Source organism: Eptatretus burgeri, chromosome 8 (genome assembly GCF_056783735.1).
Source record: "Eptatretus burgeri isolate ZD-2024b chromosome 8, Ebu_testis_v1, whole genome shotgun sequence".
Lineage (NCBI taxonomy): Eukaryota > Metazoa > Chordata > Myxini > Myxiniformes > Myxinidae > Eptatretus > Eptatretus burgeri.
Window position 1 is genome coordinate 59031003 of NC_140968.1, and position 19764 is coordinate 59050766.

At 39.9% G+C, this 19764-nt stretch overlaps 1 protein-coding gene across 1 annotated transcript in view; it reads left to right on the forward strand.

Annotated features, from left to right (window-relative positions):
• LOC147021823 (ATP-dependent 6-phosphofructokinase, muscle type-like) overlaps window positions 1–19764 on the forward strand; it is a 114507-nt gene that overhangs the window by 63439 nt on the left and 31304 nt on the right. The window contains exons 14-18 of the mRNA XM_085892210.1: window positions 4074–4144; window positions 11865–11952; window positions 13121–13273; window positions 17905–18069; window positions 19551–19612. Of these exons, the coding sequence (XP_085748336.1) occupies window positions 4074–4144; window positions 11865–11952; window positions 13121–13273; window positions 17905–18069; window positions 19551–19612 (539 nt within the window). The remainder of the gene's footprint in view (window positions 1–4073; window positions 4145–11864; window positions 11953–13120; window positions 13274–17904; window positions 18070–19550; window positions 19613–19764) is intronic.

The window sequence follows — 19764 nt, forward strand, 5'->3', positions numbered from 1 at the left end:
ATATATATATATATATATATATATATATATATATATATATATATATATATATATATATATATATATATATATATCACGATATCTCAAAAATGCTATCGATGGATTTGGACGAAGCTTTGTGTCCAGATAGGGTGTACAACAAAGACAAATTGATTCAATTTTGGTGAACATCTGGATACGAGAATTTATTTTCTAAGTGCTTCTTCATTACTATGCCTGGTTTTGGCTTAATGGTTAGGGTGGCAGGCTTTGTATCTTAGGATCCTGAGTTCAAATCCCACTCAGCTGTTAAATTAATACCACGTGGGGTTAACTCGGCCTGTCATCCTTCCCAGGTCAGCAAAATGAGTGCCAGCATACTGGTATACTGTGTCGGAGTGGTGACCCATCCAGGATTGTGCCCAATAGCCAAGGAGACTGCTTAAACAGCACCAATGCTCTGCACAGTGTATGGTCCCAATCTCCTCTCTTCAATACTGGGAGATGGGGCCAAAACGATGTAGTATAGCATAGTATTTCAAATCTCATGGATTAGTCGAATTAGATTATGACTAAACTTGGGGGATGAGTTGGATAGATGACAAGAGCAAGCTGATGATATTTTGGTTAAGGTGCAGATTCAGATCCAGCCCATCAGTGGGATAGAAAACAAACTGTTGAGCCTGTTGGAGGTATGCACTCTACCGAGTGCCATTCTAGTTATATTTTAGTTCGGACCTTCTTTTTACCACTGCAGATGTAAACTAGCTGAAATTCGTGAAATTTGAAACCTCGGCTTTCAGGCCATGCTATTTGAAAAGTTATGTCAACTTGTCTGATATGGATACATGGTACTTGCACATTGCATTTGTCACAGAAAGAATCCATCAAGTTAGCGACTCCCCTTCACCTTTGTCCTCTTACTTCTTTCTCCTTCCTCCTTCCACCTTTCTCCACTCATCCTATTCCCTTCCCTCTTCGCCTCTTCATTTTCCTTCCCCCTTTGACTTTTCCTCTGCCTACTATTTCTTTCCATTTCTCTCTCCACCTCTCCCTTCTCAGTTTCCTCTTGTCACTTCCCCCTCTCCTTTTCCCTTCTCACTTTCCTCCTTTACCATCACACTTTCTTACTCCACCCTTCCCCATTCCTCATTGACATTCCACTTTCCCTTTCCTCCTCCCCCCCCACTTTTTCTCTTCTCCATCCCACTTTTATTCTCTCCCTTCCCCATCTCCTTTTCTCTTTCCCCTCTCCCTTTCTCCTCCCCTTCCTCTTCCCCCATCTGCCTTTCTTTCCATCATCTCTCTTCACTTTATCCTTATCTCCCTTCCCTCTTTCCCCTTTTCCATTTTTCTCTCTCTCTCTCTCTTACCCCTTCACCCTTTCCTCTCTCCTCCTCTCCCCTTCTCTCGCTCCCCTCTTTCCCCTTTCCCATGTTCTTTTTCATTTTCTAAGTTTTTGCACAGTGTGTGTTTGTGATATATATATATATATATATATATATATATATATATATATATATATATATATATATATATATATATATATATTACAGGGGCAATAATGAAGCTCATTTACAAATGCATAAAAACTACCATAAAGAGCAAAGTTTAATACTGGAACTGTATTTATAAAAATTCTGGATCATTGTTGATGCTAAATATGTAATTGATAGCATCAACAACATTAAAAACAAGGGTGAAGCAAAATGTCTATCAACTAGTGATTTTTCCACATTACACACAAACTATTCCACCTGACAGACTCCAGGCATAAGTTGACAGAGCACTCGATAAAGCATTTATAAAAGTGGAAAAGGGTACATTGCATGCTATCAAAAAAGTGCACCCCGGTCTGGAAAGAAAAGTCCATCTTCCTCGAGTGTGAAACCGACTGAAAGAAAGTATGAGATTTCTTTTCACCAACGACTATTTTTAATTTGGCAATAGGATACTTTAGCAGACAGTGGGGATACACATGAGTTAGGATCTAGTCTCTTTCTTTTAAAAATTATTTCTGCACATGTTCGAACGAGTCCAAAATATTGGCAGGAATAAACTAAGATCATTGATGTGTGGAAACATCTTAATATCAATTAATAGATTTACTGGTAATTAATGATTGGTTTCTATTTGAACAATTTCATAATAACATCTATGCAAAGCAGTTGGAGCTGAAAAAGGAAAACTAAACACACACTTCAGTTTTTTGATTTTTTTTTTTACAATTTCAATCAATCAATATCAATAATAACAAATTTCACACCAAATTATTTGATAAATGACATGATTTTCCATTCTACATTGTACAAATGCCTTTTTTGGACATCAACATTCCTAAAAAGCTCGTCTATGCTCCAGTTGCAGGTGAAATAATCACAATAATGAGAGCTTAAAATTGTTATCGAAATAGTTCAACACATATTTAATCATTTATATGTTATCTATCCAAAAGAGCTATAATAACAAATGAAAACCAAACACACTTCAGTCTCATTTTAGAATTTCACAAATCGCTGTCGATAACTAGAACGGCACTCGGTAGAGCGCATACCTCCACTAGGCTGTACAATTTATGTTTTGTATCCGACTGTATCCAGAACTGAACCAAAATTTAATCGACTTATTATTGTCACCTACTCAACTCATCCTCCAAGTTCCTTTGGAATCCATCCACAACATTTTGAGATATCATGCTGTACAGTAGAGTATATCGTTTTTGTCCTATCTCTCAATGGTGAAGAATTACTTGAAAATTTAATAAACTCTTGGATCTGGATCCAGATCCAGATCCAGATCTTCACCAAAATTGAATCACTTATTTCTTATCACAGATCCAACCTGTCCATCAAGTTTAATCAGAATCCGTGTTTAATTTTTTGACATATCTTGCTATATATCGTTTTTGGACCAATCTCTCAATGGTGAAAATTCACTTCAAAAAAATTCTAGTATCTCAGTCCGGATCCGCATCTTCACCAAAATGTAATCGATTTGTCCTTGTCACACTGTCCACCAAATTTTGGCTGAATCCGTCCGCAACTTTTTGAGATGTCCTATTCAAAGACAGGAACATAGAAAAAACAGACAGACAGGGATGAAAGCATATCCTCTGCCCACATCCGGTGCCGGAGGTAATAATCAGAACAGTGAGAGCAACTACGCACAGAACATAAATAATTATCAAGAGGTTAAAACACCTCATCGGATGTATGCTACTACAGTTGAGCTACAGTTAGCAGATTAAACTTTTTTTTAAGGTCACAAAACATCAACAAAGATAATTTATGAAATACAATGAAAATTGTAAAGACATTATCAATTCAAATAAATGCATTTTAAAACTTTTTTCAGTAATTTCTTTGGATATGCAATAGAGCAAATGGGAAACTGATATCATGACGATTTTTGTGTTTGAATCTACTGATGTCGACCCACTGTTCGGAGAGATCCTTGCCTGAAAGGATCGAAACATTTCTGAAGAACAGAGCTCAGATGATAATCCAGGCAGTCAGAAAATCTATTAATTACAAACAGGTTAATTATAGTTTTTTTTTTACTTTCGGACAACAACTATTTTGAGGTTTGCAATTAAAAAAGTTAAGTTTAATGTGTTGTAGGATTTCTATCATTTACAATATATTTTAAATGTTAATACAATACTTTAAGAATGGCCAAACTGCTCAATAAATGACTATATTTGTAAGGAACAAACTTGTGAAAAAATGATGTGCGTAAAATAACGATGTTCAAATATGACATTAATCATTTAGTACTGTTCAGCCAAACCTCTTTCTGAAAAACATCAATAACTATAAAGCTCTTCTTTCAGGCTTGATGAAGATTTGGAAATGCTCACCGATTCTGTGTACAGCGATAGATATTGATTATTATCAAAGCATCATCAATAATTCAATGAGATAGAGACTATGAACTCCGAGAAGCCTGTACGCATTATCTCACCATCTGAATACATGTTTTTTGTCTTGAGTGTGCACAATTTTTATTTTAACATATATGCAAATTAATATTTGGTGAAACAATTTTTATCTTTTAAATTAAAGACATCATTCTCTTTGCTGTGTTTATTCTAGATTGAAGAGTTTTCCTGGGGCAGTGTTGCTGGGTGGACAGGGAAGGGCGGATCTCTCCTCGGAACTAAACGGTATAATTTTTGATTTTGCAATGGTATATCCTTCATAAAACTGTTACAATTACTTGGGCTCTAGTTAAAAAAATATATTGTGATTAAGAAACATACTTGCTGCTGATGTGTTCCACATACTTGTGAAACATATTACTATACACAGCAAATGACTAACTTTCATGTTGTGTGTCAAGTATCTATCACATTTGGCATTTTTGAAAAGGGAATCATTGTTTTTATTTACATGACTGAGGCTCATGGAAGGGCATGGTAAATTTGACGGTGAGAAATAAAACTTCAAGGAAATGAATGAAGAGGGTAAGAGGAAAGGGCGGACGGAAGGAAACATTCAAACTAGAAAGTAAGTAGGTTGGGTTAGGAAAGGTTAAGAGGTAATGGGGGTAATAAAGATCAAGGTTTAGAATTGGGGGTGTGAAGAGGTGGTGGTGCACTTCTTGCTTGAAGTCTTGGAGCAAAAAGTGAGATAACACAGCCTCTGGAAAGTGGTTCCTTAGACAGAAGAAGTGAGGAATGAAAGAGTTGAGGTGCACAGTCAGCCTGGTTATTGGAATTTTATCCAGAAGGGCTTTATAGGAAGAACATGTACATCCTGAAGGAGATATGGACGATCAGGGGACTGAGAAACCTGAGGGTGCAATATTGAAGAAGAGGCAGTAAACAACAGAGAGACCACCACAATGTGAAAGCAACAGACCTTGTGCTTCCACCTCATTAGGTCAGGTCATATCAAGTATGGAAGCATGTGCCGGAGCAGGGCGTCCCTGCATCCACTTTCTGTTGGTACTCCAGGGGCTTCACTCTAGCCATACGCCAGGCAGATGCCTGGCTCATCCCCATCTTTTTGAGATGCCGATCAACCTGCTGCAAACACGAGGAATGTGGCCGGCCCGTTGGCCCCTTACACTCACGAGGCTCCCTCGCTGAGAGAATCTGGTGAGCAGGATCAGCGTCAGGAAAACGAGCCACATATCCATCCAGCCACAGCTGATGCTCATGGACTATAGAGGTAACAAAACTCATCTGACTCTCTCTCAGCAAATGCTCGTTGGACATAAAGTCTGACCAGTGAAAGCCAAGCATTCTCAGAAGAGACCTGGCACCGAAGGAGTAAAGTTTCCATTTCAGATCCCTAGCCAGAGTCCAAGTCTCACATCTGTAGAGCAAGGCTGCAAGCACCAAGGACCTGAAGACTCGGATGTTCGTCCTCCTGCACAGGTACTGACAGCACCACACCCCATTATCCAGTGAATCCATGACTCCCCAGGCCTGACCCAGACATCGATTGACCTCTGGCTCATAGCCAGTGGAGACATGAAAATCTCTGCCAAGGTAAGTGAATCTCTCCGTGACCTCAACATCCTCAGCACAAACAGGTACAGACAATAAATCAGCCTCCAAGATGTCAATGAACGTCTGGGTCTTAGTTTTGACCTTGGAAGCCTGTAATTTCAGTGGCTCAGACTCCTCATTCAGCACCTCGAGGGCCCCCAAAAGGATATCCAGTCTCTGCAAAGATAACTGCATCGTCTTCAAAATCAAGGTCAGAGATCTTTACACTCCCAAATGAAATGATGCACCACAGCTTGGTCTCTCCGACATCCTCTTCAGAAGACAGTCCAACCAAGCGCTGAAAAGTGTTGGGACTATAACGCACCCCTGACAAACTCCAGTAACAACTGGAAATAACTCAGAGATGGAACCACCACATCTTACAGCACTCTCAGTACCAGAGTATAGTTCAGACAACAGATTGATCAGTTTTGGTGGCACCCAATGAAGACCAAGAATCCTCCAGAGGGCATCCCGATTCACTGAATCAAACGCTTTACAGAGATCAACATCGGCTGCAGGCAGCCCTGCCGAAACTTTCATCTGCGTTCAGTGAGGACCTGAAGAGTAAAGATGTGGTCAATCATTGACCTCTTTGATGTAAAGGCTGACTGCTCTGGGTGCTGCTGCTCAAGGAGATGGTGACGAATCCTATCAGGAATTATGGAGCAAAGACCTTGCCTGGCACTGAGAGTAGCGTCACCCCTCGGTAGTTGTTGCTGTCCTGGTTATCACCCTTCCCTTTCCAGAGAAGGAAAAGGTCTCTCAGTCAGTTGGGATGATGCCTGTGTTCCAGGCAGAGCACAGAACTGCATGCAATGACATTAGTACAGAATTTCCACCAGCCTTGAGAAGTTCAGCATGGGTGCCACAAATCCCATGAGTTTTACCCCATTTCAACTGGTTCACTGCAGCCTGTGTTTCCACAAAAATGGTGGATCATAGTTGATTGGGGGGTCAGCAATAGGAATAGTGACATCCTTGACATCCAACTCAACAGCTGTTGGGTCAGCCTGGAACAGCCACTAAAAGTAACTGGTCCAGAGGGCCTTCACATCAGACTCGTCTGTCAAGAGGCCACCACCCTCTGCTCTAAATGCACAACTTCCCCTGAAAGCAGGACAAGAATCACCTGAGCACAGGTGATGCTCTACCCCCTCACGTATTCCTTGCACATAGGTCTCCTTGTCCACCGTGAGCACACATACAGTTTTATTCCTAAACTCAGTGAACAGCGCAGCTCTATCGTTAAGCCTAGCCCTGAAACTCTGGTCAATGGTATCCAGTGTCCCTTGAGACAAAATTCTTCTTCGCCCAACTGTGAGCTCCAAGACATCCACCGGCAACAACCTCATCAAGGGAGATTCATATTATTTTGAAAGCTATAGCTTTTACAGAATTCAATAGACAGATGTGATACAGGGGTGCCAGCCCAGAGTGGAGAGCAATACTCCATTGAGCTACAGACAAAGGCCTTGCAGACAGTGAGTACCTCTAGTTTTCCAAGGAAAGACTTGGATCCACTGAGGATGCCCAGTCTGTGGCTGGCATTGGAGAGGCTAGCTTTGCCATGTGTTCAGCACAGGAAATGTAATGGCTAATTCTGAGTCTTAGATGTTCAAGCGACTGAACCTCTTGCAGTGGATGACCAGGGAAATAAATGGCTGTGTTCATTTGATGATCCTTCTTGAGCGATACGGTGAAACTCTGAGCTTTTCCTGGAATGAAGCACATGCTCCATTTATCAGACCAGAGTGTAATAATTTCCAGGTCAGCAGAGGAATGTTGTACTTTATGACACAAGGTGGATTCATTTGCATAAAGGAAGAGAGGGTCTTTCCGAGCATCGAATATGATATTTCTATCGATGAGGAACAAGACTGTGCCCCCAAAACACTGCCTTTGGGAACTCCAGCCTCCAATGGGAGAGGGGAGCAGAGTTCCAATGACTGTTTGTAGAGAAAGTCAGAAATCTCGAAAGAATGAATGAAGGTGGCCTTTTATGCCATAAACATGGCAAGTAAAGCAGGATGCCGGACTGTGTTAAATTCCTTTAAGGATGTACAAAGAACTCCAGCACACGAGAACAATCACCCCCATCATGTCTGCACTATACCAACACCAGATGCCATCATCCATCCACACACAAGCTAACTACAAGTCCTGCCAATATTCCCGCACCCCTCTATCTCCAATTAATCTAAATAGCTAATTCTGATTAAACATATCTACTTTTTCTGCTGTTACCACATTTCAAGAGAGACCATTCCATGCATTAATAACTACTCTCTGAGTGAAAGACCCATGCCATATTATTGTCCTAACTCTCCTCTTCTTTACTTTCAGGCTATTGCCCCTGGTCCTATCAGTGTCTATTCTGCTGAAAAACTCTTCTGCACTTATTTTGTTTTAATATGCTGGCTCCAACAAGCTGTTAGAGACGGCTCCAAACATCATGCTTATCTGCTCTGCCACCTTCACATCTTGATGTCATGGACAGCTTTAAAGGCACACACCTGTAATCACCTTGCAATACAGAATGTACAGTATCAGCCATGAAGCCAGCCTGTATTAACCTGTATTAATATACTGGTCAACACAAAAATGCTGAACTTGTTCATCGCAGATGTCCAAGAAGATGGTCCTAACCTCTTGTTTGAGATTTAGAGCTCCAACCATTACTGCGAGTGCAGCAGAAGTGTGTCTGGAGTTGAGTGACTGGGACGGAATCCAAACTGATGGTCAGAGATGAGACTGTTTGGAAACAGGAAAGATGACATCAGAAGCAATTATGGATTCCATGTCTGCTTGTAATTAGAAGCAAGCTCACTGGCCTATAGTTGCTAAGGTCTGTTTTTGCACCCTTGGAGTGATGGTTGCTGACTTCCCTGCAGAGGAGAGGCAGCTAAAGGAGAAGGACAGACTGATTAGAGCACAGAATCCAGGATTTATTTTTGCTGTCATCTGGGCCTATTGTCGAAGCAGGGTCAAAGTTGGAAATACTTTTATCTACCTTCTCAGTTGACAAGGACACAGAGTCCAGTAGACGGTGTGTATGTTGGGTTAAGATGGGGACAAAGCAGGATGGGTTAGTCACATGAGATTTGGAGGCAAAGGCAGAGTTTTGACATTCTGTCTCATCTTCGGCAGAGTCTCCAGTAATAACGTTTGAGGTGAGGGAAGGGATGGAGGGGGGGCATACACCAGAAACAGACTTTACAGGGCACCACCATGACTTGGAGGAATGAGACTGGTTGGTTGGAGAATCACTGGTTTAGAGAGACATTCATGCCAGACAGACAGATGGAGTGACAGGAGTAAACCAATTATTTAACCCCGCTTTTCGCTTCGCATGCACGAGGTAATAATTCCCTTTACTTTGTTGAGTGGCCTATTCCTTAACATTATACAAGATAAAGGTGAATTAAATTTTAACAAGAGATAATCTTGTCGAGATTGTCACCTCTGCCACCAAAGGTAGGTAGATGGAGGTTATGTTTTCATTCCTGTTTGCCTATCTGTGAGCAGGATATCTCAAAAAGTGAAGCACAGATTCGGATGAAACTTGTTGTTCAAGTTCCGTGCGTAACAAGGACAAATTTATGAGATTTTACTGAAGATCCAGATCTGGATCCAGATAGTGAAAGTTTAAAAGTTATTTTTCACTATTGAGAGATTGGCGATAAACAATATAAGCACGACATTTCAATAAGTTTTGGATGGATTCGGAAGAAACTTTGTGGACAGGTTGGGTATGTGACGAGGATGAATTGATTCAATTTTGGTGAAGATCTGGATCCGGATGCGAGAATGTTTTTATTTATTTAAGTGATTCTTCACCATTGAGAGATAGAGCCAAAATTATATATAGCACACTATCTCAAAATTTTGTGGATGCATTCGACCAAAGCTTTGTGGTCAGGTTGCATGTGAAAAGGACAAATTGATTAGATTTTGGTGAGGATCTGGATCTGGATATGGATACTATGAGTTTTAAAGTGATTCGTCACAATTGAGAAGTCGGGCCAAAAACGGAATTATATAGCACAATATATGAAAACGTCGTGGACAGGTTATGACAAAACTTGGTGCATAAGTTGGGTAGTTGATAAAAACAAGCCGATTAGATTTTGGTGAATGTCTGAATCCAGATCTGGCCTATCCGTGAGATACAAACCGTAAACTGTTTTGCCTGGCACAGGATTAGCTCTACCGAGTTCCGTTTTACTTTGCAATGATCTTATGTACAGCAATAACTGAAAATATAGTTAAACATCAAGAAGGAACGCTCACGTTGTTGTTATCTTTAAAACATACTTGTAAGGAAATTGTGAAACAGGTTTCAAAGAATGCAGTGAGTTTTGGTGAATTGATGTTTCTCTTTTGCCCCAATAAGTTAATGCTACCGACTTATCACAGCCAGCCAGGGACTCACAAAGACAAGAGTGGCTGACTCCACAGAAATTCCTGGGAAATTAATGGAAGATGTTTAATATTGGATTCATTTTCATATAAGGATGTGAAAATTTAATGATGCTCAAATATAGTAATCCCTGCTTCTTTGAAATTTGAGTTTCCTTTCCAAAGGTATGCAATGCTCAACAATGCAACACCCTCTGCTGACATAGCACTCGAACAACGTTGCTACTTAGATCTATTCATCTCCGAGACCAAAGCAAAACAAGCCAGTTCAGAGCTTTTGCATTGTATGAACAAGTGATCATTGTTACACTTTTCCATTTTACAAGATGGTGCAGGCCATTGAGTCCTGATGAATCATTCTGTAGTATGTGCTACTGAATAATAAGTAACCTGCCTTATTGTACTTTATGTTTGCACTGTTCATCATTTCAGGATGGTGCACACCTGGTGGTTAAAATTGCTCTGGTATTTGTCACTTTTATTTTTTGTGGGGGATTGTATCTCTTTTGTTGTTTTTCACAACCCGACACTCCTCATTGGCCATCTCAGCAGACCCTCTTTATCCTCTTGGACTTCCTATAAGAATGTGTGGAACTACTAATTAGGGACAGGGCTTTAGATTTAGGTAAAGACAACATTTACTAACATAAACAAGTAACTTACTCTAAATCAGTACCTTTACACACCGACTGCTCACCTTTTCCTTTTGCATGAATAAAAGAAAAAGATCACCTGGAGTCATGTAGGAGTTGTGATTACCTGTCCAGTTGTATATTCTTCTCACTTGTTATGGTTTCAAGGTCAATATACTGTAAGAATCACTTGATATTTTTCTCTTTTGTATGTTCCTTGATACGAGGGAATTATGTTTTCATGTTGATAACTATGAGGCAAATCATTGTTTTTTTAAAATATATTTATCTGAGACACTAATCACATTGAACAGCACAAACATTGAGCAGAGGAGCAAGCAGAGTTGATATAATTCCTCCTCAGCTGTACCTGGCCTAAACAGACATTGCTCCTCACAAGTTCCAAAGAAGATTTACTCTATTATTTTAGTGTCCAATAATGCTTTCACAATAATATTGATTTACTACAAATTTACTTTTCCATCAAATCACTTGTATGTACATTGAACACTGAATATCACTTAAAAATTTATATGGACATTGATGACTGCATTAGTTAGAATATTGGCTGCTCAAGTAAAGATGTAATTGCTGAGCTCTTAAAAAAAAACAATTTGCTGCATAAGTAAAAGTTTAAGGTGACTCATGAGAAAAAATAAAAGTTTGGACGCTCTGTCAGGAATGCTGAAGGTAAAGGCATTTGCACTATTCTACTATTCAATCAGTTGATGATTATTGATAAAATCACGTTGACTATTATTGATCATTTTAATCATTTTACTTTTAGTTTCTAATATTGGGTGTGTATCGATGTTTATCCAACATTAATTATTCATAATCAGATGGATTAGCAGGAGAGGTTAGAGGAATGTGCCCTCACATATGAGCTGTCGAGCTTGGATTTCAATGTCACTCTGGTGTTTTGCAGGTTGGGCAACGCATCAATATGTTTGCCATCCATTGGATGGATGCTTAGCTGGAGGACCCATCTGCCAGCACTGGTTGGGTTGTAGGTGGTCGCCAAAGAAACTATGGTGTATTTTGCGAAGACAGGGCGAGTTATCGCCAGCACTTTGAACAACTTACAAATTCCTGCCACATTCATCGGAATGTCAGGGATGGCTATCTGCTTCTTTAAAGACTTGGTCCAAAAACATTCCTCAGCCGACCCTATAAGAAGGTGGCAATAATTGGGACCCTAAACAAAGTTGTAGTCGATTGTTCATGATAAGAATCGGGGGACAAGCAGGTTCTACTGCTCGCTAGTTTGCCCACTGCAAATATTGAACCATATGTAAATCGATGATCTTAAAGGTATTCTCACTGTCTTGCAGAGTTCTTCCAGCCAAGATAATGGACAAAATTGCTGAACAGATCCAACAGCATAAAATCTCTGCGTTGATTATCATCGGTGGGTTTGAGGTATGTTTTCAAGTTTTTGCAGATACACTTGTTATGAATGTTTCGTTGTGTTCTGTATCTTGAATAAAGATCATCATTCAATGATACGGCCGCGCGCAATATTATTGACACAATCGTTGTTTACAATATTGTTGGCCTGAGTTGTTTGCAAAGTTACATGCATTACCAGACACGTGATTGTTGGCAAAGTCTGCAGTGCTTGCTTTAAAATGCTAATTTCAGTGACTTTTTGAAAAAAGTTACAATTTCTCCCTCTATCCACCACCTTCTGATCATTGTCGTTCTTGTGTTTGTGAGGGATTTGATGAAATTATTGTGCAAATTACCAACTGTACTGATTATTGCCTAACTATTGATACTTTTTTACAGCTTATTACAATATAAAGTTTCTAATTACTCCTGAGTAGATAGGCCTAGTTTATAAAAAAAATGCAACAATCTGAATTGTTATCTTTGTTTCCTCATTATATAGAAGTGCTTTGCTATGCTTCAGTCACATTTGGCTCGGCGGCCGTAGGGTCTAAAAAATCTACGGCCACTAGCAATTATAGGGCGGCCGCAGTATTTCCACGGTCACACAATGTAGCAGTCACATATGTTTTTATTTTTTGGGTAGCCGCACAGCATATTTAGAAAGTGTGGTGACCGAAAACGTGGGGGTGCCGTACGGTCTTTGATTTGATGTCGCACGGTGACCTTAGGGCATCCCTGCGGCGGTCATAGAATTTTCAAGGCAGACGCAAGGTAGCCTCAAGGTGCCCACAAGGCGACCGCAGGGGGGGCCCTAAGGTGAACGTGGAAATAGTGCGGCCGCCGTAATTTTCTTGGGGTTGGCAAAATTCATTTTTCATTGATAACAGCCTCCGGAAAATGCACGAATAACGCATGCCCACCGTACGCCCTACGTACGGTCGCCGTGGAACACATCTACGTCATGGCGACGTCTTGTCCAATTGCTACGGCCAAACTAGAAATGAAAAAACATAACTCCGCGCTATAATTCCACAGAGACCCCTACGGCCTGTAAAAGATAGCCTTACGGTGTAGGGCCACCCTGAGGCCACCTCAGAAACTCTGCGGCCGCCGCACGTTTCTGTCAATTCAGGGGGCGTACGGCCACCGTATCTTAGCCGTAGAGCAAATGTGACTCATGCTTTTCTGTTTGCAGGCACTGGAAGGAGTCCTTCAGCTGACAGGTGGACGAGGCGATTTTGAGGAACTCTGCATTCCCATGTGCATCATTCCTGCTACTATCAGCAACAACGTACCGGGTTCTGACTTCTCCATTGGTGCTGACACGGCTCTCAACACCATTGTTGAGGTGGGAAACGTGCAGGAACAAAGACGCTCCTTTTGTCGTGTTTGGTGAATTAATAATAGGAGAAGTCTGTTAAAAGTAGTTTAATGAACAGGCCATTGAATATCTCATCGGATAATATTATCTGATCAAAGACACTGTTTCCATCATGTGTATCGTATACTTCATGATTGTTGTTGTCATGACAATGATTCGTTATAGTAGTAATAATAATAATAATAATAACAGTAATAATAGGGCAGGAAGGATTGCCGAGAGGTAGGTGCACTCACCTCCAAGCTCTCAAGCCTGGGTTTGAATCCCGACCCAGCTAAAAAGCGTAATCCCGTGTTTTACAGGCACGGTGGTTCATCAATGTGAGTGTCGTTCCTTGGATGGACGTTAAACTGAACGTCCCATCTCACAGGATTAGTTGGTGGATGTTAACAATCCCATGGTGTCCTCCAGGAAGAGAAGGCGACCTATTGCCGGCACCTTGCCCAAATTGCAAGTTCCTGCCCTAACCTTAGTCGAATGTCAGGCCTGGCCAGCTGGTTCATGGAAGACCTGGGCCAAGCTTCCCCTGGCCATCCGCACCTGTTCGTGGGAATAATTGTGGCTGTTAAAGAAGAAGACAAGCCTGGTGTTGGCTTACTGGTTTGGTTGGTGGGCTTGGGATCTTAATGTCCTGAGTTCAAGCCCTGTCAGCTGCTGAATTAACACCAGGTGGGGTTCACTCAGCCTGTCATCTATCCGAGGTCGGCAAAATGAGTACCAGTGAACTGGTAATAGGGGCATTGCATCAGTGGTGCCCCCATACTTGTTGGTGATGATGCACCATGGATCATAGCCTGATGTTGGCTTAGTGGTTAGGATGGTGGCTTGGGATCCTAGGGTCCTGAGTTCGATCCCTGTTGACCGCTGAATTAAAAATACACCAGGAGGTTGACTCAGCCTGTCATCCTTCCCTGGTCGGCAAAATGAGCACCAGTGTACTGGTAAGGGGGAAACTGCATCAGAGGCATAGCTGCGTACCAACCAATGATGCAACCAGCAGCCACAGGCTGCACTCGATAGAGAGAGACCATAGATCATAGCCAGTTGAAAGCATGAAATCATGCCACCACAAAAAGTGGAAATATTGAGAAAAAAAAGAAGAAATATTAATATTAGTAATAATAATACTAATAATAATAATGTTATTCTTTAACCCCTTTCAATCATTGTGTTTTATGATGTAACATTGTGGTAGGTACAATGTGGTAAAATTATTGGTGCATTTGTGAGATGCTATTGACCACCCAACACCTCCCCACCACTTTCCCATGGTTTTTTATTATTCCTTGCAGCACTGGTTGCTCTTACATTTTTCTGGAGAATTAAATGCACAGCCTAAGGATAAAACAGCAAAACTTTTTATTTAACAGTTTTAGTCCCTGTGAACACAAAATTTGTCATTCCCTGATCGGTTGCAGAATGACCGGTCACATAAAGGTCAATATCCTTCAGAAACATTTGCACCGCCTGCAGCTCAAACAGAAGTCCTCACTATTATTCACTAGTAGTGACCGAACTCTTGAATTGTCTCGAGATTCAAATGCAAATGTCCCACAGCCATCGACGGCCATCACAAACAGCTCATCTCAATGGTGGCTTGCCTTTATCGGAAGCTTCAGGGCCTCTTCCATCACACTGACCAATTTAAAATACGTGCGGCCTTCAGCTCAGTTGCCTCTTCCGTCGGTCACGGTAACAACCATTTGCCTAATTGTAAACGTGACCGAGGGCAATGACCTTGCAATCTATAAATATGAAGTGGATACTGCTTTTTGTGACCTTTTTGTGTGATTATGCAAAAGCCTGTTGGAGTGCAGCCAATCTTTTGGTGTGATCACTGTGAATCACTCGTTGAGCAGAAGATTTAACCTTTGGGTCTGATCGTGTGCATTCTCAGAAACATCAAACTGACATCCCCAGAGATTCTATCTCGGATACACTTTTAGTCGATACTGTGAGCTCAAATCCTCATCGTCTGCCTCACCTTGCACAGTATAAGCCGTGCCTTAAGCTGAGCCAGTACCTGGAGTAAAAATGCTCATTTTGATCTGATACGATGATACAGCTTGCAGCATATATCATTGTGCTTCTGTTGCCCTCAAGCTGTAGACTGACAACACAGGCGGTATGTATATATATAAATATATATATATATATATATATATATATATATATATATATATATATATATATATATATATATATATATATATATATATATATATATGACCGTTTTTACAGCCATTTTTCCCTGCTGTGCAGAGGTTATGCTTTTTCTTGAGGCAATGTTTTATGGCCGGATGCCCTTCCTGATGCCAACCCTGGTCGCCTCTTACGACACACAGGGATATGGTATACCTATTCTAACCGGGGCATACACCGGGACCAGTACACTGGTACTCACTTCGTCAACCTCAGAAGGATGACAGGCTGAGTCAACCCCCTGGTGTTAATTCAGCAGCCAACGGGGCTTGAACTCCGGACCCTGGGATCCCAAGCCGCCACCCTTACCACTAAGCCAACACCAGGCTTTTTATATATATATATATATATATATATATATGTATATATATATATATATATATATATATATATATATATATATATATATATATATATATATATATATATATATATATATATATATATATACATATATATATATATATATATATATATATATATATATATACATGTATATACATACATATATATACATATATATATATATATATATATATATACATATATATACCATGGAAAAAATTTCAACTTGGCACATGGCAAGTAATCCTCATGGGGAATGAGTGTGATTTTTTCTATGACGTCATAGGTGCCTTCTTTATAATATCATAATTGCATATGTAGAACGCCACATCCAATCAGTTTGAAAATTTTTGAGGGTCCTTTTGGGATAAAATGGTCCACAGAAAGAAAATTGTATGATGTCATCGGCACCTGATTCGTCAGCCATATTGTTAAAAAAAAAAAACCTTCAAAATCTTCTTTTCTGAAGTGGCTGAACAGATCGAAGCGAAACTTTATACGTACGACTGCCTGTCCCTGAGGAACAAAAGGTTCACACATCTGATGTAATTGGTTACATGGCTTGGCAGACATATTGGATTTACCCTCAAACCTAGAAGAAATCCTCTCCAGAGCGGCTGGACAAATCAAGGGGAAGCTTCACACAAGTGTTTCCCAAGCCATGGGTGTACTAGTGGCACATAGCAAGTACTCCTCATGTGGAATGTGTGGTATTTTTATTACATCATAGGTGCCTATGTTATGACATCATAAATAATTGCATAAGTAGAACACTACATCCGATCAGTATAAAACATTTTCAGGGTAATCTATGGATAAAATGCTCCATAAAAAGTTTTTTGAAGATGTCATCGGTCACGTGATTTGGCATCCATATTGATTTTTGTTGTTTTCTTTTTTTTAAACACGTTCAAAAAAAAATTATTCTCTGAAATGGCTGAAAAGATCGAGGCAAAACTTTAGACAAATGACCGCCTATCCATGAGGAACAAAAGGGTCACACATATGATGTCATAGGTCACATGATTTGGCAGCCATAGTGGATTTACCATAAAACCTATAAAAAAAAGTCCTGGTGAGGGTTTGCAATCTCTGATTGCTCTTTTTCTTGTTTTATAAGACTATAAAATGGATTAGACCTGATAGAAAAGTTAGTGATACGATGAAATGCTGATGGCTCAGTTTGCATGAAAAAGATAGTGGCATTTGCAGATTTTTATTACTTGCGAAAATCAAAGATTTTTCAAGTGTATTGGTTGCCTGCGTGCATTATTCTGTCTGTCTGTTTGTCTGTTTATCGCCTACGGGTCACAATTTTAAATCGATCTTCACGAAACTTCACCATGTGGTCGAGTTCATCATAAGCAAGAAGCCTATTGTCTATTATGTCAAAAGGTTAACATCTTTGTCTAGCTTCTAAAATCCTCAATTTTCATCCGATTGACCAGAAATTTCAAAATAATTTGCATGTCAAGTCACTGAATTCAACTACTAATTATTTTTGAGGTCAACCTAGACCAAAAGGTTAACAGGGGCCAAATTTATTTAATTGTCAATTTTCATCCGATTGACTTGAAATTTGAAGAGTTGTTGCATAGTTGTTCACTGAATTCAACCACCAATTATTTTTGAGGTCAAATTTGTTTTATGCATTTCACAAGTGTCGTGCTGTGTTTATTTATTTTCACATCACTAATAATTAAAAAGGTGGAACGAAAGCATCACTAGGATATGTAGTCTAAGATTCATTCTTATGTAGTTCAGTTTGAGTTAATTGTTATGCAAACAAAACAGTTATTCAGCATTGCTTTGTACAAAAAAAGCCACATGAATTTTTAATAACTTGTTGTTCATGCATTTTTGGATTGTGCATGCATCATAAGCACCATGGCCATGCAAGTTATGTTTTTATCAAAGCCATAAGTGAATGAAAACTGTGCACAATGTTCGGCCTGATACATAACTTGAAAGTATGCTATGTATGCTCATCATCATAAAGTCTGTTTGCTGCGATCTCACGTGTTGGGTCACTCACCTTTTCATTAACGCAGACATGTGATCGCATTAAACTGTCAGCAAGCGGCACCAAACACCGAGTATTCATCATTGAGACAATGGGCGGGTACTGCGGCTACCTGGCTACCATGAGTGGGCTCGCAGCAGGTGCAGATGCAGCTTACATCTTTGAGGATCACTTCACTATGCGGGATTTACAGGTTGGCAGAAATTTTGTTGGCTGTGCCAAATGTACGACTTTTCCACAAGGGCTGGAGGTTTAATCTAAATGGTGTGATTGATTTTGAGTCTAATGATCTTACATTCCAAATGGCTCTTTGGAAAGCCATGATAAAGCAACAATGCTTTCAAACTGAACAAAATACATGTAAAGTCATTCATAAATTAGATTATAAAAGGCTTTCACTTATAATCATAGGAACCTCCAAGGAAGATGGATAAAATAATGTTATTAACAGAAAGTGAAAAACGAGTATTTGGGTTACGCGATGTTAATTGTCCGGAAGCCTCTTGAATGTCACCCAAGCACCAATTTCCAGATTGCACAACATTTTATTCGAACACAAATACAATTCAAGATGAAACTTACATTAGCTGATGACTGAATGTGAATTTGATTTATAACCTTTTTTTCTGACATTTTCACTGAATATTTGGGGCCAGCAGGACAATGTGACTGCCTTTCAACTGTCATGGGTTTGATTCCTGATGGTATTGGACTTGACTAGAAACTGCCCTATGGTGCATTGTTAGCAGCGGAGCTGCACTTTTGAGCACACCACCTTTTGCTTGAGAGTGTTAGTTGTAAAATTGGCGGTCCTGTTTGCATTCCAGTAGTGGACACGAAAGATCTGATGCTATCTTTTGAAAATAGGAAGCAATCGCTGTGGACCAGTACCATGGCCAAATTGAGGTTATCCTTATAAATAGCACACTATGTGTAAAAGGTGGGAGAGTACTAAGATGATCATAATGCTTATTATATTATAATTTGCACAGACATGATGGATCAAACGACCTTCTCTTGTCTTCAAATTTCATTCTATACCCTCATTATTCCACCAGATGGCGCTAATTGACCATAGCTGAACACACTAGCTCCTTTGCTCATGCAAGGTAAAAAGAAAGGAAGAGGTTTCAGTAAAAACTGATAAAACCGACCTTTGGCCTGAAGTCAATGTGGAAGAACTAAAAACAACTTATAATTTAATAAGGGGTTATAAGGCATATTTTGGTTTGCAGTGCTTTGCAGATAATAAAATGATAACAATAATATTTCAATGCAACAACACAATGTACAAATATGATGATGATAGCAGCATCATATGTATGGTGGAATAAAATGTGAAAAATATTGTTTCATACTAATTTAACAACTTGTATATTGAAGAATATATACGTTATCCTTTTTTGCCCCATTTATCATTATCATCATGAAGAATGCCTCACACACATACTATAATGTAATTTTTTGGAGCTGAGCCCAAGACACCGTTGATCTTTCCCCCATGCCTTTATGATTATTGGAGATGTAGTGAAAGGAATGCATCAAATTGAGCAGATTGGTATTTGAGGGGCAATGCCCTGTGAGACAGGCAGTTGAGATGCATTGTGAACCGCACCGTGTATTGGGAGGTTAATCATAACCTTTCTTTCAAAATTTTTTTTTTTTTAATTCCAGGCCAATGTTGAACATCTGACGCAGAAAATGAAAGGATCTGTCCGTCGAGGCCTGGTTATTCGGTAAGTTGACATCATTTATAGAGTTCACTTCAGCAAGCTCAGTGATGGAGAACTTTATAATAATGTGTCGCCTCCCTGGCTTACCGTGTCATGACCTCTGCTCCCGTCAAGCTTCTTCAATGGCATTCCTCAATGAAGGCTTTATGTCTGGG